General features: G+C 38.5%; 1 protein-coding gene across 1 annotated transcript in view; it reads left to right on the forward strand.

Annotated features, from left to right (window-relative positions):
• Positions 1 to 23,929, forward strand: part of Usp9x (ubiquitin specific peptidase 9, X-linked) — a 117,565-nt gene that overhangs the window by 80,886 nt on the left and 12,750 nt on the right. The window contains exons 25-37 of the mRNA XM_013026742.1: positions 3,470 to 3,578; positions 3,749 to 3,895; positions 4,423 to 4,569; positions 5,356 to 5,578; positions 7,462 to 7,682; positions 11,174 to 11,364; positions 13,808 to 13,981; positions 16,417 to 16,558; positions 17,926 to 18,679; positions 19,351 to 19,474; positions 20,863 to 21,088; positions 22,138 to 22,267; positions 22,968 to 23,028. Coding sequence (XP_012882196.1) covers positions 3,470 to 3,578; positions 3,749 to 3,895; positions 4,423 to 4,569; positions 5,356 to 5,578; positions 7,462 to 7,682; positions 11,174 to 11,364; positions 13,808 to 13,981; positions 16,417 to 16,558; positions 17,926 to 18,679; positions 19,351 to 19,474; positions 20,863 to 21,088; positions 22,138 to 22,267; positions 22,968 to 23,028 — 2,649 coding nt within the window. The remainder of the gene's footprint in view (positions 1 to 3,469; positions 3,579 to 3,748; positions 3,896 to 4,422; positions 4,570 to 5,355; positions 5,579 to 7,461; positions 7,683 to 11,173; positions 11,365 to 13,807; positions 13,982 to 16,416; positions 16,559 to 17,925; positions 18,680 to 19,350; positions 19,475 to 20,862; positions 21,089 to 22,137; positions 22,268 to 22,967; positions 23,029 to 23,929) is intronic.

Below are 23,929 nucleotides of genomic sequence, written 5' to 3' on the forward strand. Positions count from 1 at the left end.
AGATTACAAGCATGAGCCACTGGCGCCTGACTGAGGAAGGTTTTTTTTCTTTCTTTCTTTCTTTTTTTTTTTTTTGGTCCAGTCGTGGGGCCTGAACTCTGGGCCTGGGCACTGTCTGTCCCTCAGCTCTTCAGCTGAAGCCTAGCTCTCTACCACTTGAGCCACAGCACCACTTCTGGCTTTTTTCTTTTTGCTTATGTGGTGCTGAGGAATCGAACCCAGGGCCTCAGGCATGCAAGGCAAGCGCTCTACCACTGAGCCACCTTCCCAGCCCCATGAGGAAGGTTTTTTTAAGTGTTTTGTTTAACATAAATTTGTTTTAGTCTGCAAAATTACAAAAGACAATAGCTTCCCGTCTTGTCTTCCTAGATGCCATGTTTGGGTTTTTGTTTTGTTTGGGGGTTTTTTTGCCAGTCCTAGGGCTTGAACTCAGGGCCTGGGCACTCTCCCTGAGCTTCTTTTGCTCAAGACTAGCATTCTACCACTTGAGCCACAGTGCCACCTCTGGCTTTTTCTGTTTATGTGGTACTGAGGAATCAAACCCAGGGCTTCATGCATACTAGGCAAACACTCTACCACTAGATCACATTCCCAGCCCCGCCATGTTTTCTTTAGTCAAACTATTAATCTGTATGGGTGCCAGTCACTCATGCCTGTAATTCTGGCTACTCAGGAGGCTGAGATCAGTCATAGTTCAAAGCCAGATGGGCAGAAAAGTCTGCAAGACTCCAAACCCTATTAACTAGCAAATAGCCAACCTGGAAATATGGTTTAAGTGATAGGGCAATCTTAGTAAGAGATCCTGAGTTCAAGCCCAGAACCAAAACCAAAAAAGTAAAAAAAAACTTAGATGAAACTTAGGAGTTTTTGTTGTCATAGGAACTTTGGTATTTTATACTAGAATAAAGATTATTATAAATCACTCATTGTGATTTCAAGAACATTTAATCAGCCGGGTGCCAGTGGCTCACACCTGAAATCCTACCTACTCAGGAGACTGAGATCCCTTGAGGATCATGGTTCAAAGCCAGCCCGTACAGGAAAGTCTGTGAGACTCTTATCTCCAATATACTACTAGAAAACTGGAAGTGGTGCAGTGGGGCTCAAGCAGTAGAGTGCTTGCCTTGAGCTGAAGAGTGCAGGGACAGCGCCCAAGCCCAGAGTTCAAGTCCCACAACCAACAAAAAAGAAAACATTTAATCAGTGACAGTAATTTTGTTTTGAACTTGTTTTTATATGAGTCAGATTTGTAGAAAATGTTGGTTTCCATCCTTTCCTGTCAATCTATTCCTGACATTCATACATAAGGTAAACCTTTTAAACTAATTAGTGTCAATGTTAAATGTAATTAATTTGTCTTACATACATTTTATGATGAACAAACATTCAGTTTATCATTTCTGTTGTATGCCATTCAACAATGGCAAAATGATGTAAAGTTAGCATAAAATAATAAGCAATTTGCCAAAATGAAGTCTAACAATGAATAGATTTTTTTTATTTTTTTGCCAGTGCTGGAGCACTGTCCCTGAGCTTGTTTTGCTCAAGGGTAGTACTCTGTCACTTGAGCCACAGAGCCACTTACAGCTTTTTCTGTTTCTGTGGTACTAAGAAATCGAACCCAGGGCTTCATGCATGCTAGGCTAGCACTCTACCACTAAGCCACATTCCCAATCTCAGTAGGTATTTTTTTTGGGGGGGTCTGGTTGTGGGGCCTGAACTCTGGGCCTGGGCGCTGTCCCTCAGCTCTTCAGCTCAAAGATAGCGCTCTACCACTTGAGCCACAGCGCCACTTCTGCCTTTTTTCTTTTTGCTTATGTGGTGCTGAGGAATAGAACCCAGGGCCTCAGGCTTGCAAGGCAAGTGCTCTACCACTGAGCCACCTTCCCAGCCCTTCAGTAGATATTTTTTAAATGCACATGATGTAATGGAATAGGTTCAGTTTGCCCAATACTGAGGATTCTCAAAAGTAATGTAGGTCTCAAGTGGGAATGTTTATTGTTGAGAGAAGTTCCTTGGGTAATTTCCTTGAAGGCAACCAGTCTTAGCTATTCAGGAACTCCTCATATAGCAAAAAGGAGAAGGCTTGCTAATTCCTTTAAGATTTTTTTTTATCATGGATAGACAACTATACACTGAAAAAGATAAACATGTTGAACAACTCTTAATTCCATTTAGTAATAAAGGCAAACCTGGAAGTAGCAAATTTTTACTCCTTGTGTTACTGTTTTGTTTTGGGGTGGGAGGGGGGTTGGTGTGTGTGTGCCAGTCCTGGGGCTTGAACTTAGGGTCTGGTGCTGTCCCTGATCTTTTGTGCTCAAGGCTAACACTCTTATCACTTAAACCACAGCTATACTTTAAGCTTAAGAGTCTCACATACTTTCCTGTCCAGGCTGGCTTTGAACTGCAGTCCTCAGATCTCAATCTCCTGAATAGCTAGGATTTGGGTTTTTTAATACTTTAATTAGGAGTGTGTTTCACCTCTTAGGCAAACAAGAATTAAGGAACTTGATTTAATAAGTTCTCTGCCTTCTACTGTTGATAATGTTTCCCTTATATAAGACGGAACCAGTTCATCCTCCTCCCTGAAACATGTATATAATAATGTAAGATAATATAGAAAACACTTCATCACATTATGTCTGTTATCTTTTCTGCAATGATAAAGAAGTGTTTTATAGTTAGGATCTTGTGTCTTGCTATTTCACCTCTCTTTTGGCGCCTGATTTTTTTTCCTGTAGAGTAGGTTGAAATGCTTTTCTGAAATGATTGGGCCAGAAGTGTTTCACATTTGAAGATGTTTCAGATTTCTAATACTTGCATATGCTTTTCCATTTGAGCATCCCTACTCATAGACATGTACCTAAGTATAAGCATCCATATACACAATTACTTAGATGGTTAAACATCAGTCAAACTAAGACTATTGAGGAGGAAAAATGGGGAGAAGAAAACAAAGGGGGGTGAATTAACTGTAACTGTATTGCAAGTATATATGAGAGCAACATAGAGAAACTCAACAAAAGCTGGATGGAAGAGAAATAAGACTCTCTGGGTAAGAACGAGCAAAGGGGATATGCTTGGAAGGAGGATAAAGAAGATTGGATACTGTTGAAACAGATTGTTTGCAACTATAAAAATGTAACAAGAAAACCTGTTGGGAATGCTGTTTCTTAGACGCAAAAAAGGGAGGTAAAATTGATTAGAATACAGTGTAAATGTATGGACATGTAACAATGATATTGGCCCCTGTACAAATGATATAAGCCCAAAAGATACATTAAGCTTTCTATTTTGTATCTTAAGTTTCCAGTTTGTTCAAAGGGATGGAGGAAATACATTAGAAGGCATCTCTCAAAATTCTTAGGTCATAGTCCTAGACATACAACTTAAGTACCCCCCCTCACAAAGTGTTAGAGATTTTTTTCTTTAATTAGAATTCATTAAATGTGAAACATTTCTATTTCAGAACTGTTCGTCAAGTGGCACAGGAGCAATTCTTTTTAATGTGCACCAGATGCTGCATGGGACACAGGCCTCTGCTTTTCTTCATTACTCTACTCTTTACTGTTTTGGGGGTGAGACTTTTTTAAAATATGTTTACCAGTACAATTCATTCTTTCAGCAACGATATTTAAGAATATGTGGTTTTAATAACTGGAAGTTTCTATGGTTATTTTAGTAACTTGTTCTTATTAAATGGGATGATTTGAAAAGTGAATTTATGATTATGCTTGATTGCTTTCAGAGCACAGCCAGAGAGAGGGCCAAACATTCAGGCGACTACTTCATTCTCTTAAGGCACCTTCTTAATTATGCTTACAACAGTAATATTAATGTACCCAATGCTGAAGTTCTTCTCAATAATGAAATCGATTGGCTTAAAAGAATTAGGGTAAGTTGCAGTTAATACTATTTGTTGTATCTTTGTTAATAGTGTGTTTAATTAATAAGTGGTTTAATATTTTTTAACATTTTGGTGAGATAGTTAATTCCAAATTAATGAAATAGACCAAAGAATATATATCACCTCAGTGGCTATTGGTAACTCATGAAACTGCTTATATAAAATTCCTTGAAATTTTTAATACCAAGGTTGAGCTGCTTCAAATTTAATACCTTTGGCCTTTTTTAACTATCATCTTTTTTAAATACTAGATTTTCATCAAAAATGAATCTTGTAAACTAGCACTTTTGATTAGCTCTTAGGCAGAACATATGAAAATTTATAGTTGTAGCATTCAGATTAGCATTTCTCTTAGCAGTTTAATAAGCATACTTCTAGAAAGTTCTGAAGATAACTTAAACTTGTTTGAATGGAAAGGCTCAGGTGAATTTATTTCATGTCCCTTTAGCTCTTTTTCTAAATCCGCTTTTCCTCCCTTTCATATGTTAGGCACTTAACATACTTTTCTTTGGCAGGATGATGTTAAAAGAACAGGTGACACAGGTGTAGAAGAGACAATTTTGGAGGGCCACCTTGGAGTAACAAAAGAGTTACTAGCCTTTCAGACTCCTGAGAAGAAGTTTCATATTGGTTGTGAAAAAGGAGGTGCTAATCTCATTAAAGTAAGTTCAGTGTTCTTGGTACTAAACTGGATATCATATCCTTCTAATGTTTATCATTAAATTTGACTGAAATAAATCTGACTGGTAATATCTTAGGTATATTATCTTGACCTTTTGTGTGTTTTGTTTTTTACTTTTTTGTGTGTATGTGCAGATTTGAGGTCTTGAACTCAGGGTATGGGTACTGTAGCTGAACATTTTTGGGGGGGGGTCCGGTCATGGGGACTGAACTCTGGGCCTGGGCGCTGTCCCTCAGCTCTTCAGCTCAAGGCTAGTGCTCTACCACTTGAGCCACAGTGCCACTTCCAGCTTTTTTGTTTTTGCTTATGTGGTGCTGAGGAATCAAACCCAGAGCTTCATGCATGCAAGGCAAGCGCTCTACCACTGAGCCACCTTCCCAGCCCTATAGTGATGTTTTTAAGTCAATTTTTTTTCCCCGATTGCAAATCGAAGTAAGCTGGGCACTAGTGGCTTACTCCTATATTCCTAACTACTCAGGAGACAAGAGACCCAGAGGATCTCAGTTCAAAGTCAGTATAATTGGAAAAGTCTGTGAGACTCTTGTCTCCAAAATAACCATAAAATGCTGAGCCTGAAGCATGCATGGCTCAAGTGTTCCTCAAGTTGCGCATCAGTACTACCCACCCCCAACAGAAACAAGGAAATTGAATGTTTCTGAGATACAATAGAATCTAAAATTCCAATAAAATGTAGGATTATTTTCTTATAAGACACATTTCTGAATATATTGTTGCTAATATGTAATCCTTTTTTTAAACTCCTCAGGAACTAATAGATGATTTCATCTTTCCTGCCTCCAATGTTTACCTGCAGTATATGAGAAATGGAGAGCTCCCGGCCGAACAGGCTATCCCAGTCTGTAGTTCACCAGCTACAATTAATGCTGGTTTTGAGTTACTTGTAGCATTAGCTGTTGGCTGTGTGAGAAATCTCAAACAGATAGTAGACTCTTTGACTGAAATGTATTACATTGGCACAGCAATAACTAGTAAGTATTTTAAAATATAAAATTGTGATGATTGATAATTTTTCAAATTCCGCTTGATGATTTTTCTTTTAGGGAATATCTTCAAGTCATGTTCTTTTTTTTCTTTGAACTAGTTTAATGTTTTTAATGAATGAGTATGTAATTAAGATCACTATAACCAAGAAGATACTGTGTAGTAAAAAATTTTCAAATGTTTGTTAAATGTCATCTTATAAGTGGTATGAGAACTTTGTAAATTCAATGTCATCTTTTAGATCTAAAGTAAAATCTAAACTCTAGAGTAATAAGTAGTCAATGTAAAAGCAACTTAAATTAAATCATTAGAAAACCTTTCAAGACATCACTTAAAATTTTCTCCACGTTATTTTTATATTTCATCATTTGCCAGGAGTTTTTAGCAAATTGGAGCTTTTTTTTTTAAGAATAGAGTGTGAGAAGATACTATTTTAGTGTATTATATGTATTACTTTGTTTTGCTAATCCTGAGGCTTGAACTCAGAGCCTGGGCACGCACTGTCCCTGTGCTTCTTTTTGCTCAAGGCTAGCACTCTACCACTTGAGCCACAGTGCCACTTCTGGCATTTTCTATATATGTGGCACTGAGGAATCAAACCCAGGTCTTCATGCATGCTAGGCAAGCACTCTACCACTAAGCCATATTCCCAGCCTCTTATGTATTACTTTGAATAGATTCCCTCCCTCTGGTCCCATGCATTTTTGCATTTTGTTTGGTTTTGGTAGTCCTGGGGCTACCAAAACTGGGCCTATGTGCTTTCCCAGAGCTTCTTTTGCTCAAGGCTGGTGCTCTATCACTTCAGTCACAATGCTACTTCTGGCTTTTTCTGAGTAGTTTATTGGTGATAACAGTCTTTCCTGCCTGGGCAGGCTTCAAACTGTGATTCTCAAATCTCAGACTGCTGAGTAGCTAGGATTACAGGCATGAGCCACTGTCCCCCAACTGCTGTTGTTGTTTTTGAGTTGTACATTTACATGGGGGGAAAAAGTATGTTTTTGCAATAATTTTTATTGATTTGTGTCTTCTCAACTTCTCTATATGTATGTTAAATCTATATACAAAATCTATTTTCAAGCAGATTGAGATACAGTTTTACAATGTTCTTTTGTTTTTCACTTAAAAGTACCTCTTTTGGTTCCGTGTCAAACATATTACTTGACTTAATTGCATTTATTGATTGTATACCTTTCAATTTAATATACTATCATTTAACTGGTCTTCTAGCAAATGATAATATTTGCAGTGTTTCCATGTTTATACTAGGTGGAGGGAGATGAGATATATAGTGATTTACAGTTTTTACAAAGCATTCAAATCTTCTCTCTGGTTTACTCCTTATAATAGTTCCGTGTATATAGGCAAAGTCAGTGTTGCTATTATTACATTTGCTAGGAGAAAACTAAATGAATGAAAAATTAGCATAAGCCAGGTGCCGGTGGCTCACACCTGTAATCCTAGCTACTCAGGAGGCTGAGATCTGAGGATCACAGTTCGAAGCCAGCCAGGCAGGAAAGGCCGTGAGACTCTTTATCTCCAATAAAAACCACTCAAAAAACAGCAAGTGGTGCTATGGCTCAAGTAGTAGAGCACTTGCCTTGAGCTATTGAGCTGAGAGACAGTGCCTGGGCCCAGAGTTCAAGCCCCATGACCGACAAAAGTTAGCATATGTAGCATATTGGCACTATGCCATATTATATGATTGCTTATGAGGTTACTATTTATTGAGGGGGAGATGCCAAGTAAGAGCATGTGACAGGTGACTGCTGGAGCAGTAGAACTATTGTTAGTGTTATTTTTGTCAGCTTAATGGAACTTGAAGGATAAAATGGTTGTATTTGTGCTATAAAACTCGTTTTTTCTTTATTAGCTTGTGAAGCACTTACTGAGTGGGAATATCTACCACCTGTTGGACCCCGCCCACCAAAAGGATTTGTGGGGCTGAAAAATGCTGGTGCTACTTGTTATATGAATTCTGTGATTCAGCAACTCTACATGATTCCCTCCATCAGGAATGGTATTCTTGCAATTGAAGGCACAGGTAGTGATGTAGATGATGATATGTCTGGGGATGAGAAGCAAGACAATGAGGTAAGTTTTAGTTACTTCTGTTTTCTGTTTGAAGTTGTGATAGCAAATACCATTTTCTGTTACAAGAGATACCCTTCAGTATTGTCAGAACACTGACGTTTATATAAAAAAATGTATATAACCTACACATATCCTCCATATATTTTAAACTATGTCTATATTTTAAATTATTCCTAATGCAGTGAAAGAAACCTGTATGTGTTCAGTGCATACCAAATTTTCTTGTTTGTGTGTGCTTGTGTGCACGTGCATGTATGTATGCACATTAATCCTAAGGCCTGAATTTGAGGCCTGGGCACTGTCTCTGAGCTTTTTTGTTGTTGTTGTCAGTTGTGGGGCTTGAACCCAGGACCTGGGCACTGTTCCTGAGCTTCTCTGTTCTCAAGGCTAGCATTCTACCACTTGAGCCACAACGTCACCACTTCCAGCTTTTTCTGTTTATGTGATTTTTTGAGGAATTGAAACCAGGGCTTCATTCATGCTAGACAAGCACTCTGTCACTCTAGCCACAATCCTAAGTCCTGTACTCATCTTTTAATCCAGCTATACCCATTTTTTAATGTAGTATTCAGTATAATTTGTGCTTTTGTGTAGTGGTAAGGATCTTCATTTTAAGTAAGTTTTAAATTGTATTTTCACCTTTTATTGTTACTTTGGGGTTTTGGGGGTTTTTTTGTTTTGCTTTTCTTAAACAGGGTCTTGCTGTAAAGCCCAGGCAGGCCTCTTGCTTTAGCCTCCCTAGGATTGCAATTTTATACCACCATGCCCAGCTATATTTTCATTTTTCTATTTTATATTTTTAATTACATCTTCAGTAATGTATACCAAGTTGTTTAGTATCTGCCAATTTTATTATTTGCACTTGCCTTTAGGTTATATTTCTCCAAAATCATGAATCTTCTTGGTTAGAAAGCCAATTGTTCTTTACTTCAAATAGTGTTACATGATTTTTTGCCAAAATTTAAACTGTGTATAGAGTATTCAGTGCAGAATAAAGCACTGAAGATAGGCTACAATGGTGGATCAGAGTTAATATAACCATGATATGGTTCTTCAACAAAGAGAATTTAGCAAGACTTAAGTTGTGGTTATGTTTGTGCCCACCCTATGTTTCTTTATCTTTTTCTGTTTCTAGTACTAATGGAAAGAGAAGCCAAAATGTATTCTTATTATAGTAAATGTTAAGAGAGTTTCTTAGTACCTTCCTTTCAGTTATCAGAACTGGATTTCTCCTGATGAGATAGTTTGCAATTTATAAGGCTTTTATAAAATATATACTTCAACTTTTTTCCCCAGGCCTACTGGATCAGATCATTCAGGGATTGGGAATGAAATCCTTTTACTTAGTTAAAAAAGATTCAGCCAGGCACTGTTGGCTCATATCTGTAATCCTAGCTATTCAGTAGACTGAGATTTGGGGATCACAGTTCAAAGCCAGCCCAGGCAGGAAAATCCATAAGAATCTTATCTCCAATTAAACACCAAAAATCCAGAAATGGAGCTATGGCTCAAAAGATAGAGTGCTGCGGGGACCAGTGGCTCATGCCGATAATCCTAGCTACTCAGGAAGCCAAGACCTGAGGATCCCGATTCGAAGCCATCCCAGGCAAGGAAAGTCTGTGAGACTCTTTTTTGTTGTTGTTGTTTTTGCTTTTTGCCAGTCGTGGGGCCTGAACTCTGGGCCTGGGCACTGCCCCTCAGCTCTTCAACTTAAGGCTAGCACTCTACCACTTGAGCCACAATGCCACTTCTAGCTTTCTTTTTGCTTATGTGGTGCACTCTACCACTGAGCTACCTTCCCATCTCGTCTGTGAGACTCTTATCTCCAACTAACCACCAGAAAACCAGAAGTAGCACTGTGGCTCAAGTGGTAGACCACTCACCTTGAGCTGAAGAGCACAGGGACAACGTCCAGATCCAAAGTTCAAGCCCCACTACTCACAAAAAAAAGAGTGCTAACCTTAAGCAAAAGGAGCTCATGGACAGCTCTTGGGCTCTGACTTCAAGCCCCAGAACCAGCACCAAAAGAAAAATATTTATAATTCAGATTGTAGTTTTGTCACACACCATACATAGATAATAGCTAATTATACTGTCAAGAAATAGATAAGTGCTTGGGAATAGCTCACTAGTAGAATGCTGCCTAACATGCATGAGGTACCCTATTTTCCATCTCCAGCACTACAAAAAATAAAGCAAATGAGGAACACAAAGTATGATACAATCTAAGATGTCCCACTTTTGCTCCTGCATCTGTGTTCTATGTTGTATTGGCACCATACTGCAAAGTAAGATTGGTAATGTTGGCAGACATGTCTTGATTTTCACTGGTTTTTGTTTTCTTGCCTGGGTTATAAGTTTCTCAGGCAGGGACTAGTTATTACCTGTTTCTATATCAGAGGTTTTAAACACAGTATTTTGAGTTGTTTAAAATAATGTTAGGTAGGTGTCTTTTGCTTATATATCTGGTTTTCCCTACTTACTATCAGTATTTTGTTGAATGTTTATAGTTCTGAGCCCGTTTTATGAATTATTTCACCCTCATAATAACTATATGACAAATGTATTATCCCTATTTACATCTAAGGAAACTGAAGCTTGGAAAATTTTAACTTACTTGGCCAAAGTTACTTAGCTCATAAGTGGTAGAGTCTTCACGTTTGCCAATTATAAATTAAAATTTATCGATTCAAAGTTTTAAGTGTGGGGCTGGGAATGTGGCTTAGTGGTAGAGTGTTTGCCTAGCATTCATGGAGCCCTGGGTTTGATTCCTTAGTACCACATAAACAGAAAAGCCAGAAGTGGCACTGTGGCTCAAGTGGTAGAGTGCTAGCCTTGAACTAAAGAAGCTCAGGGATAGTGTCCAGGCCCTGAGTTCAAGCCCCAGGACTGGCAACCAAAAAAAAAAAGTTTTAAGTGGGGCTGGGTACCAGTTGTTCATGCCTGTAATCCTAGCTACTCGGCTGGCCAAAATCTGAGGATCACAGTTGAAAGCCAGCCAGGGCAGGAAAGACTATGAGATTCTTATCTTCAATTAAGCACTGTGCACTGTGGCTCAAAGTGATACAGCACTCTGTAGCCTTGAGCAAAAAAGCTCAGAGACAGTGACCAGGCCCTGAGTTCAAGCCCCGTAATGAACAAAAAGTAAAATTTTAAGGGAAATCGGGCTTTAAAGGCTTGTGCCTGCAGTTCTAGCTACTCAAGAGGCTGAGATCTAGAATCACAGTTCAATGCTAGCCCAGTCAAGAAAGTCCATGAGACTCTTTATCTCCAAAATCTTCAAAAAGTCAGAAGTGGATGTGGCTTGAGGGATATCACTAGCCTTGAGCAAAAAAAAAAAAAAAAAAAACAACTTAGGGACAGCACCCATGCCCTGAGTTAAAGCCCCAGGACTGGCACAAAAAAAAAGTTAAGTGACTAGAGAGCATTGGTTCACTAATTGAAATTTGTCTCATCATATTTAGATTATTAACGATATTTTTTATTTCTAGAGTAATGTTGATCCCAGGGATGATGTATTTGGATATCCTCAACAATTTGAAGACAAACCAGCATTAAGTAAAACAGAAGATAGGAAAGAATACAACATTGGTGTCCTAAGACACCTTCAGGTCATCTTTGGTCATTTAGCTGCTTCTAGACTACAATATTATGTACCCAGAGGATTTTGGAAACAATTCAGGTAAACTGTGAATAGATAATAAAGATATATGCTTTAAACTGGGGCATAGCTCAAGTGATAAAAAAGTACCTACCTAGCAATCATGAAGTGCCGAGTTCAAATCCCATTATGACCAAAAAGAATTTAAAGTAAAATAAAAATGTCTAAAATACAATTCAAGACATTTTTATATTCAGGATTTAAGCAACAGTAATATTATAGCTTTCCTTTTTAGATTTTTGTTTTTGTTGTTTCCATAGGAGGTAAAAACTCATAGCAGGAAGGCCAAAGTACATTGATCAACCAACTTCAACAGTTGACAACTCATAACCAGTCCTATTTAATGTATATTCCTATGCATTTTACAGATTGTTTTGAAAAAGTTCCCAATATAATTTCACCTTTAAATACTCTAGTTTGTATCTCTAATGTGTTTCAAGCATAGTCATGGTACTACCGTGATGTCTTTCAAAACCTTCCTTAGTATTAAATACATTGATCAATTGTACCAACCCAAATAACTCAAATGATTTTCACTGGTATTTTTTAAATCTAGATCAAAATAAGGTCCATATGTCACAAATAATTAATAATGACAATGACTCATGAGTCTCTTAAGTTTCTCCTACTTCTTTTCAGTGGTTTATTGGGGATAAAAACAAGTAGTTTAATCCTATAGGTTTTTCCCATGTTTCCTGTTTTCATCCGTGCTTCATGAGATCCAAAGGCTTGATCAGATTGAGGTGTTGGTTTTGTTCAGTGGTTAGGCAAAGCTATTTCATGGGTGATATGCCTCCATGCTTACCTCTGTGAAGAGTCTCATATTATTTTGCCTTTCTTGTGATAGTAGCCACCATCGATTATCATCTTGTGTAATCAGTTTTGTGTTTTTACAATGAAAAGTTTTAGAGATTCAAAGCCCAAGATTGGGCAGGGTGGGAGCATGATTTGGCCTCTGATAAAGAGTATGATGGTTTATTATGGAAGGATGTATAAGAACAAGGAGTGAAATGCTTGAACAGAAATATGAGGGAGGGGAAAAGGGTAGGGCCAGGTTTTTATTTCTTTTATAATCCTTTAGCAAGAACAGTCCTTCATTTATTAGCTAAAACAAATCAGGATAAATGTGCTTTGGCTTTCTTCTTTAAAAACACCTCCAATTGGGGCTGGGAAGGTGGCTCAGTGGTAGAGCTCTTGCCTTGCATGCATGAGGCCCTGGGTTCAATTCTTCAGCACCACATAAGCAAAAAGAAAAAAGCTGGAAGTGGCACTGTGACTCAAGTGGTAGAGTGCTAGCCTTGAGCTGAAGAGCTAAGGGACAGCGCCCAGGCCTAGAGTTCAGGCCCCACGACTGGACCCAAAAAAAAAAAAGTATTAAACTGGTGGCTCACACCTATAATACTAGCTGCTCAGAAGGCTGAGATCTGAGGATTATGGTTCAAAGCCAGCATGTACAAGAAAATACATGAAACTCATCTCCTATGACCACCTAAAAAGAACAGAAGTGGAGCTGTGGCTCAAAGTGGTAGAACAGCACTAATCTTGGGGTGGGGGAAGAGGGGGAGTTCAGGGACATCACTCAGACCTTGAGTTCAAGTAGCACAAACCAACAAAAAATAATACCAAGATTTCTGGTATGTCCAACATGCATTTGTCCTGTCTTGTAAATTAAATAGATTTGACATACCCTGTGTGTTATTTCACAGTCAGACATCATTGATAGTTTTCAGGAGCCACCCACATATTAGCGTCACTGCTTGTGGTCCATACAAATAATAGTTTTGTTTTTTCAGTATTGATTTGCCAAACTTAAGTCCTCAGATTACTTAACAAATTTAAGTCTATAATAAGTCAAACCTTTCTTTATCACTTAGGAAAATCAATTTAATGACTAAATATGTATACTCTTTTCTACTGAATAATCCAAAGTTGAAGCAAGATAAAAGAAATACATTTATATAAGAGATTCTCCACCTCATTTTAATGGCATCTTCAGCTGGATTCAAACTATGTGTGGCTAGGAAAGTGACTTCATGATGAGTCCTTGCCTAGCATGCACGAAGCCCTGGGTTCGATTCCTCAGCACCACATATACAGAAAAGGCCAGAAGTGGCACTGTTGCTCAAGTGGTAGACCACTAGCCTTGAGCAAAAGAAGCTCAGGGACAGTGCCCAGGCCCTGAGTTTAAGCCCCAGGACTACAAAAAAAATGCATGTGTCATGTTATCTGAACCAACCACCATTGGAGCAATACTATCCATCAGTAGTTTCATGGCAGTTCTTGCCACTGGAGTACCACTTTTCCTCTGAGCTTCTCTGCATGTAAAGTGCATAACCCTCACATTTATAATTCCTTATGTGATTGTTTTTATATATTGTCATTCTCTCCTACCCAAAAAATATATATAATACATATATTTTGGTGAGTGTTGTGTGTTACATGTTTTGTTCCATTCATTTCTTAGGCTTTGGGGTGAACCTGTTAATCTTCGTGAACAACATGATGCTTTAGAATTTTTTAATTCATTGGTGGATAGTTTAGATGAAGCTTTAAAAGCCTTAGGACATCCAGCTATGCTAAGTAAAGTCTTAGGAGGTTCATTTGCTGATCAGAAGATTTGCCAAGGCTGCCCACATAGGTAAGTGCTAATTACGTATCAAAAGTGTATATATTACTGTTTATATGCTAACAAATTATAAAATTATTACTAGTGCTTTTGTACAAAAGTGGAGTGTGCCAATGTTTATGAAATACCTAGGGATTGGCAACATGGCTCAGGTGCCAGTAGGGTGTCTGTCAAACATCAGTGAGTTCGATTAAGACCTGGAGTTTTCTTTCTATCAGATGAGGGGAAAAAATACCTAAAACTGAATAATACATTATGTGTATCTACTACTATTGGGTATCCTTTGGTTTTGCTAAATATTTTTACTCTGCTTAATTTCTTATCTCTTTTTTTGGGGGGATGGGGTCCAGTCATGGGTCCTGAACTCTGGGCCTGGGCACTGTCCCCCAGCTCTTCAGCTCAAGGCTAGCACTCTACCACTTGAGCCACAGCGCCACTTCTGGCTTTTTTTCTTTTTGCTTATGTGGTGCTGAGGAATTGAACCCAGGGCCTCATGCATGCAAGGCAAGCGCTTTACCACTGAGCCACCTTCCCAGCCCATTAATTTCTTATCTCTTACTCTTAGATTCCTTTAGGTATAGTTATTCTTGGGGAAATAAGATGGCATTTTTTTAATCAGAAGGCTGAGGATCATGGTTCGAAGCCATGCCCAGGCCAGGAAAGTTCATGAGACTTTTATCTCTAACCAGTAAAAAGCCAGAAGTGCAGCTGTGGCTCAAGTGGTAGAGCATTAGCTTTAAGTGAAAATGCTAAAGGACAGCACCCAAGCCCTAAGTTCAAGCCTGAGTACCACAACAGCAACAACAAAAAGGCATTTTTCAGCCAGTGGTTCACGCCTATAATCCTAGCTATTCAGAAGGCTGAAATCTGGCTTTTCCTTGTCATTAAAGGTATTAATTATAAATGTGCCCTTTAAGAATTTTGGCTCAGGCCTATAATCCTAGCTACTCAGGAGGCTGAGATCTGAGGATTGTGGTTCAAAGACAGCCCAAGCAGGAAAGTCCAATTAACCACCAGAAAACAGGAAGTGGCACTGTGGGTCAAGTGGTAGAGCACTTGCCTTGAGCTGAAGAGCTTAGGGACAGCACCCAGGCCCAGAGTTCAAGCCCATCGACCAAAAAAAAAAAAGTGTCCATTTGTCATGAGACTTTTATCCCCAATTTACCACCAAAAAGCTGTTAGTAGAGGTTGGCACTTGAGTGGTACAAGTTCTAGAGCAAAAAAGCTCAGGGACAGACAAGCAATCATAATAATAATAATAAGGTTTGGGAATGTAGCTTAGTGGTAGAGTGTTTGCCTAGCATGCATGAAGCCCTGGGTTCAATTCCTCATTACCACATAAAGAGAGAAAGCTGGTGCTGTGGCTCAAGTGGTACAGCACTAGCCTTGACCTGAAGAGCTCAGGGACAGCGCCCAGGCCCAGAGTTCAAGTCCCACCACCGACCCAAAAAAAGCCACCCAAGCAGGAAAGTCTTCAGTTAACCACTAGAAAACCAGAAATGGAAGTGAAATAAATTGCTAATAAGCACACATTTATGCCTTTCATGTCAAAGTTTCACTTTGGGACTTAACCTCAATATGTTGTCAGTGTTTTGTGATCTCATTTCACCAAATCATAGTGAAGTGGTTTTTGTACAAACCAAACTATATTATTTTAAAAGCATTTTTGTCAAGTGAAAATACTGAAGGAACATGATTTTTTGTTGTTGTTGGTTGTGGGGGCTGAACTCTGGGCCTGGGTGCTGTCTTTCAGCTCTTCAGCTCAAGGCCTAGCGCCCTACCACGTGAGCCACAGCACCACGTCATGCATGTGAGGCAAGCACTCTACCACTGAGCCAACTTCCCAGCCCAGGAACATGATTTTTTTAAGATGTATGCATGTGTGAGTGCATGCATGCCTGCCAGTACTGGGTCTTGGATTTAAGAGTTGGCACACTCAGTTGGCTTCTTCTCTAAGACTGGCCCTCTACCATTTGAGCCACAATTCCATGGGAATACAATCTCAGAGTTCTTGTTACATACCATAAAGAACCCTAGGGGCTTTATTTCTGTAGAACAGAGGTGAACAAAATGTAGAACATGGTTCATATCAAGCCTATTACCTGTCATTTTTATTGGATTTTGCTTGTGTATAATGGCTGGTTGCCAACAACCATACATAAAGCAGCATGGTATAGTATAATCTTCAAGTTAACCTTTTTGAGCCCCTATTTCCCTGAAGTGGGGATAGTAACAATTCTCTAGCACATTTGTCATGAATTCAAAGAACTCAGTTTATAAAATGTGTAAGCCACCTAATATGGTGACACAGGATAAATAGTAAATATTAACTGTCACTAGTGGTGACATTCTGAATTAAGGGTTTATTAACTCTGTAGCTAACGAAAATGTCTAGAAAACTAAGGAATAAAGTCCTTTCTTTGTCCTTCCTTAAATAATATCTTTAGGTACGAATGTGAAGAATCTTTCACGACTCTGAATGTAGACATTAGGAATCACCAAAATCTTCTTGACTCTTTGGAACAGTATGTCAAAGGAGACTTATTAGAAGGGGCAAATGCATATCATTGTGAAAAATGCAATAAAAAGGTAAGAATTTTCTAGTCTTGTTTCGATTGGTTTTGATGAATTTTATATAATGAATTTTAAAGAATGTTTTTGTTCATACTAAAAATTCACCTTTTTATTCTATTCATAGTGATAATAAAGAGATAGCTAACATAACTGGCTTATTGAGGAAAGAAAATTAAAATGTAGTGCCAAATAGGCTAGGGAAATCAGGTAAATATGAGTAGATATTAGCCAGGCACTAGTGGCTCATATCTATAATCCTAGCTACTCAAGAGGCTGAGATCTGAATATCAAGGTTTAAAGCCAAGCCTGGGCAGGAAAGTTTATAAGACTTAACTCTGATTAGCTACCAAAGAGCCAGAAGTGGAACTGTAACTCTAGTGGTAGAGTGCTAGTCTTGAACAAAAAAGCTTAGGGACCAGCACAAGAATAAAAAAGAGTGGATAATTATAGACATGGTAGTCATTTGATACTATACCATAGCATAGTATCAAAACTAATACTATACTATACTCTCAGAGTTCACATAGATATTTTCTATTTCTGCCAAGAAACAACCGTGTGTTCATAGCTCATACATTGCTTGAAAGGGTTGTGAGAATAGAATGTGAAGCACTTTCTTAGCATATTCTCTGGTATCTAATTGCCCAATGAATAATAACTACTACTGTTATTAACCTAAAAACACCTTCATTAGATTCTGGGAAGGTGGCTCAGTGGTAGAGTGCTTGTCTTGCATGCATGAGGCCCTCAGTTTGATTCCTCAGCACCACATAAGCAGAAAAAGCCAGAAGTGGGGCTGAGGTTCAAGTGGTAGATTGCTAGTCTACAGCTGAAGAGCTGAGGGACAGCACCCAGGCCCAGAGTTCCAGCCCCACGAATGACAACAACAACAAGAAAAACACCTGCATTAAGATGACAGGTTGGGTGCTATAATCCTAGAGATCTAATGATTGTGGTTAGAAGGCAAGAAAGCCTTATCTCCAATTAACCACCAAAAAGCCAGAAGTAGAGCTGTGGCTCAAGTGGTAGAGTACTAATGTTGATCAGAAAAGCTCTGGGACAGCACCCAGGTCCTGAGTTCAAGTCCCAAGACCAGCAACAAAGAAAAATGGCAGTATACATAAAACAAATAATGACAGTATAGAAACCAGACAACATGTGTGTGTCACTGATTTTTGCTATTTGTAATAGGTGCATAGGCCATTTAGATGAAATACCACAGGAATGCCTTGTGTTCATTAGCTTGTATTTGCAGTTAAGAATCCAAATAAGTCCTGAGGATTTGGTAATATTTAAAAGTTTGATTGGATTTCTTTTTTGTTAGTATTTTTGTTTACTTTTTTACAGTGGGTTATATCCAGTAACTTTCTCTGTTTATTTAGGTTGATACTGTAAAGCGCTTACTAATTAAAAAATTGCCTCCTGTTCTTGCTATCCAACTAAAACGATTTGACTACGACTGGGAAAGAGAATGTGCAATCAAGTTTAATGATTATTTTGAATTTCCTCGTGAGCTGGACATGGAACCTTACACAGTTGCAGGTGTTGCTAAGCTGGAGAGAGATAATGCAAACCCAGAAAGTCAGTTGATACAACAGAATGAGCAGTCTGAAAATGAGAAAGCAGGGAGCACAAAATACAGACTTGTGGGTGTACTTGTACACAGTGGTCAAGCAAGTGGGGGACATTATTATTCTTACATCATTCAAAGGAATGGTGGAGATGGGGAGAGAAATCGCTGGTATAAATTTGATGATGGAGATGTAACAGAGTGTAAAATGGATGACGATGAAGAAATGAAAAACCAGTGCTTTGGTGGAGAGTACATGGGAGAAGTATTTGATCACATGATGAAGCGCATGTCATATAGACGCCAGAAAAGGTGGTGGAATGCTTATATACTTTTTTATGAACGGATGGATACAATAGACCAGGATGATGAGTTGATAAAATACATATCAGAGCTTGCTATCACCACAAGACCCCATCAGATTGTTATGCCATCAGCCATTGAGAGAAGTGTACGGAAACAGAATGTACAATTCATGCATAACCGAATGCAATACAGTTTGGAGTATTTTCAGTTCATGAAAAAACTGCTCACGTGTAATGGTGTTTACTTAAACCCACCTCCAGGTGAGTGTCTTTAGTTTCTTGCTGCGGGTGTGGCTCAAGAGTTAAAGCACTTGCCTAACATATATGAGACCCTAAAATTCAATCCCCGGTATAAAGTTAGATTCTTAAGAGATGGGAATGTGTCTTAGTGGTAGAGTGCTTGCCTAGCATGCATGAAGCCTTGGATTTGATTCCTCAGCACCATACACAGAAAGTCAGAAGTGGTGCTATGGCTCAAGTGATAGAGTACTAACTTTGAGCAAAAGCAGTTCAGGGACAGAGCCCAGGCCTTGAGTTCAAGCCTCAGGACTGGCAAAATAAAAAAATAAAGTTAGCTTCTTAGTAATATGAGTAATTATTACTTGTAGGATTTCTTAGTAGCATCAACATGTTTTAAATTCATAATTAACCTTTTCACATTTAATATCATTTTTACCTTTGAGCAATATATATTGACATACTGTTTAGAAATGGAGCTTTTGTCATAACAATTTGGTTTTGGCTCATACATTAGCTTCAAACATGTAGGTAGCTGCTAAAATTAGAAGTAAAGATTATTTGATAAGTTGTCTGGGGAAAGGGTTGTGATTTGGGTTTTTTTTTTTTTTTTTTTTACATTTTGAACTTCTCAAGTACTTGTTTGAAATTTTGACTTGATATTTGATTTTTCTTATTCTGCATTTTATTTATAGGGCAAGATCACCTGTTGCCTGAAGCAGAAGAAATCACTATGATTAGTATTCAACTTGCTGCTAGGTTCCTTTTTACTACAGGATTTCACACGAAGAAAATAGTCCGTGGCTCTGCCAGTGACTGGTATGTTACTTTCACTTTTCTTTCTTGTTATACTCGTATTTGGTATGGTTCTTCAATAGACTGCTTTACTTTTTCCAAAACATAATCTTGTTTCAGATTTGAAATGCAAAATAAATCCTTGATAGCAATAGTAAAAGCTGGTCACTGGTGGCTCATGCCTATAATCCTAGCTACTCAGGAGGCTGAGATCTTAAGACTCTTATCTCCAATAAACCACCAGAAAACCAGAAGTGGCACTGTGGCTCAAGTGGTAGAGTGCTTGCCTTGAGCTGAAGAGCTGAGAGACAGTGCCCAGGCCCAGAGTTCAAGCCCCACCACCAACCAAAAAAAAAAGTCATATTAAAATATTCAGTCTATACTTAACATGGCAGAGGAGATACCATCATCATGAAGGTGGTTTTCCCGGGGCAGGAGCATCATTGCACTCTAGATGTTCTGACCCTTGCAATTTCCCCAAATGTGAGAAACTTGACTACATAATTTGTGGTAGTGGGGGACTATATTCACACTCCCCCTTGGAAAAATAAAATGCCTGGTGTACTTAAACCAAGCAAAGTTTGAAAATAAAATACTTGGTCTAAACATGGCCTTTTGTAATTCAGAAACTGGCTTTTGCTTCTGTTAACAATTGATATTTAAGAGTTGAGATTTAAAGGTCTCATCTAGCTGGGCACCAGTGGCTCACACCTGTAATCCTGGGTACTCAGGAGACTGAGATTTGAGGATCACAGTTGGAAGCCATTCCAGGTAGAAAAGTCCCTGTGAGACTCTCTAATTAACTCTCCAATTAACTCTCTCCAATTAACTACTCAAAAAACAAGAAGTAGAGTTGTGGCTCAAAGTGGTGGAGCACTAGCCTTGAGCAAAAGAGCTCAGAGACAGCACCCAGGCCCTGAATTCAAACCCCACAACCAACAAAAGTCTTAGTTATTTAATTATGAAATTATTAGGTTTTGGCTTCCCTAAGATAATTTCTGCCACAGATCCAAGGAGTAAAAAATGAAAATGGTCTTCTTGAGCTTCTAATTAGAAAAATATGGAAGCATTGATTTAACAAGTTTTCTTTATTCAGAAGTAACTTGATGTTAAGGGAAGGAGACAGTGTTATTTGTCATTGGACCCAAGAAGAGTTTAGAGACTTGACACAGCTTTCATCTATTTTATAAGGCAGAATAGACAACGTTTATTCATCTGTCTTTTCATCTATTTTATGTCAGAATTGACCAAGTCATAATTTTCATCTATCATTTTAATGTTAACATTAAAAGCAGCTGTTACTTTTCCTGCCAACAATGAAAGAAGGCCTTCGATTTTTGGTTCACATAATTCTCACTGTAAGAAAAGAGTCATTGAATTTTTATAGTCATAGTTTTATTTATTTGTTTCAGGTATGATGCATTATGTATTCTCCTTCGTCACAGCAAGAACGTACGTTTTTGGTTTGCTCATAATGTCCTTTTTAATGTTTCAAACCGCTTCTCTGAATATCTTTTGGAATGCCCGAGTGCAGAAGTGAGGGGTGCATTTGCAAAACTTATAGTTTTTATTGCACATTTTTCCTTGCAAGATGGACCGTGTCCTTCACCTTTTGCATCTCCTGGACCTTCTAGTCAGGTAATCACACAGCTTTCTAACAATGCTTATCAAAAATCTTCTGGAATTTGAAGTCACAAACTTGTGTATATCCTCTTTGATATATTTGCCTAAAATATATGCCCCAAATCTAATGTCTCTTAATTCCATTAAAACTGCTGCATAGAGGGTTCAAGGTATGACTCAGCAGTATTGTACCAAGCCCTAGCTAATGTGAGGCCATGATTTCAAATCCCAGTACTGCCAAAAAGAAAAAAATTAAGGTATAAATATAATTATATTCATAGACATGAATAGTGATTATTGGTTCTTTAAAAACATAAGGGGCGGGGGCGCCAGTGGCTTACACCTATAATCCTAGCTACTCAGGAGGCTGAGATCTAAGGATTGTGGTGCAAAGCCAGCTTAGGCAGGAAAGTCCATGAGACTCTTAGCTCCAATTAACCACCAGAAAACTGTAAGTGGCGCTGTGGCTCAAGTAATAGAGTGTTCACTTGAGCTGAAGAGCTCAGCGACAGCACCCAGGCCCAGAGTTCAAACCCCACAACCAACCAAAAATTAAATAAATAAACAAACAAACTTAAGGGCTGGGGTTGGAGGTATAGCTCAGATGGTAGAGCACCAGACGATGAGCAACAGCATCAGATACTGAGTTAAGTCTCAGTATCAGGCCAAAAATAATAAGGGTATTTTTTCTATTCAGTTACATGTAGTAACTTAATTATAAATTTTCTGTTAAGTACATCTTTTTGTCTTAAGGAGGTTTATGGACATTTTGTTTTAATTACAGCAATCTAAAGGGTTTTTAATGAAATCTAAAGTCAGGAGTGGTGGTACACAGGAGGCTAAGACTGAAAGATTGCCAATTGGAGGCCAACATAGGCCACATAGCAAGCCTACATATGTTTATTCCCTTTCCCAAGAAGCAATCCACCCTTTTTAATAGTTTGTGTGATCAGTCCTTCCCAAAATGTATGATGTTCAGTATGTATATATTATCTGTCCTTTTTTTATTAATTGAATTGTTCGTTCACCTTGTTGCTGAGAAACAGCTGTTTTATCCTTTACAGGCTTATGACAATTTAAGCTTGAGTGATCATTTATTAAGAGCAGTACTAAATCTCTTGAGGAGAGAAGTTTCAGAGCATGGACGTCATTTACAGCAGTATTTCAACTTGTTTGTAATGTATGCCAATTTAGGTAAGGATTTAGGTTTTCTTAATCTGTTTATTAATGAGTTATGTTCAGTGATGAAGTCATTTAAGTCAAATACACCTTATATCTTCAGTAGACACATAAGAGTTTTGCTTTGTTTTGTTTTTGTGGTACTGGGCCTTGAGGAGCCTTGGGCCTTACCACATGTTAGGCAAGTGCTCTTCCACTTGAGCTATGTCTCCAACCCTGATCTTGACCTTTTGAACAGTCTGAATTTACTTAGGTTACTGGGCATATAGCTCAGGGGCAGAGCGTTTACCTCACACATATGAAGCTCTGGGTTCAATCCCCAGTACCAAGAGAAGTGAGAAAAAAGGAACCCTATTACACTGTTGGTAGGAATGCAAAACTAGTACAACCACTCTGAAAGATAGTTTGGAGATCCTCAAAAAAACAACATAGAACTACCCTATGCTTCAGCAATACCACTCCTGAGCATTACAAGTCAGGATACTCACAGATGCCCTACAATAGATGAGTAGTAGATCAAGAAAATGTATAGATACATAATGGAATTTTACTTATCCATTATAAAGAAGAATAATACATCATTTTCAGGGAAGGATGGACCTAGAACAAACACATGAGGTTGAGTAAAGTAAGCCAAACTCAGGGAAACAAGTGCACATTTTCTCTCATGTGGAAGCTAGACCTAAAATACAACTATGCCTGATAACATATACAGGGTTCTCTGCATTTACACACAGACTGCAGGAGGAGTATACTTTGGAGAGGAATCCAAGGGTGTAACCTGAACAACTAAAATACTGTTTATTAAAACAAATACCAGGAAGTGGAAATATGGGGGTACAGGAATAGTGGGAGGAAGAGTAAGCAACTATAGTCATATTAATTTTTAAATGAACTATAAAAATGAAATTATAAGGAGAAAAATGATTCACTTAAGCCAGACACTGGTAATTCATACCTACAGTCATAGCTCCTCAGGAGGCTCAAAGATGATTGAGGTTCAAAGCTAGCCCAAGCAGACAAATCCACAAGATTCTTATCTCCAGTTAGCCCACAAAAGATCTGGAAATGGAGGTGTGGTTAAAAGTAGTCTACTCTTTCTAACATCATTCAGATATTTCTTTTCAATTATTATTATGCTATACAGTCTTTTACTTAGTCTTTGCATTACTTCCCACCTAGCTAGCAAAGATCAAACCTTTGCACAGGAGCATTTAGTAAAAGTTGATTGAATGATTGTTAATGAAGTCTTGGTGTATTGGTCCCAAAATGATCAATTTATTGAGACATGTCATCTTAGTGATTTCATGTATTGGGGAGGTACATGTACACAATGTAATTTTACTTATCCATTAAAATAATATGTCACTAGTTTTTCCTTAGTAGAAGAACATATACTTTTTAGGAGCCAAGTGCTGATGGTTCATGCCTATAATCGGGAAGCTAAGAGCCTGAGGATGGCAGGTCAAGGCCAGCCCCAACCAGAAAAGTTGGCAAGATCCTATCTCAAAAATAACCACCAGGGGGCTGGGAAGGTGGCTCAGTGGTAGAGTGCTTGCCTTGCATGCCTGAGGCCCTGAGTTCAATTCCTCAGCACCACATAAGCAAAAAGAAAAAAGCCGGAAGTGGCGCTGTGGCTCAAGTGGTAGAGTGCTAGCCTTGAGGTAAAGAGCTGAG

The sequence above is a fragment of the Dipodomys ordii genome, unplaced genomic scaffold, assembly GCF_000151885.1.
Source record: "Dipodomys ordii isolate 6190 unplaced genomic scaffold, Dord_2.0 Scaffold96, whole genome shotgun sequence".
Lineage (NCBI taxonomy): Eukaryota > Metazoa > Chordata > Mammalia > Rodentia > Heteromyidae > Dipodomys > Dipodomys ordii.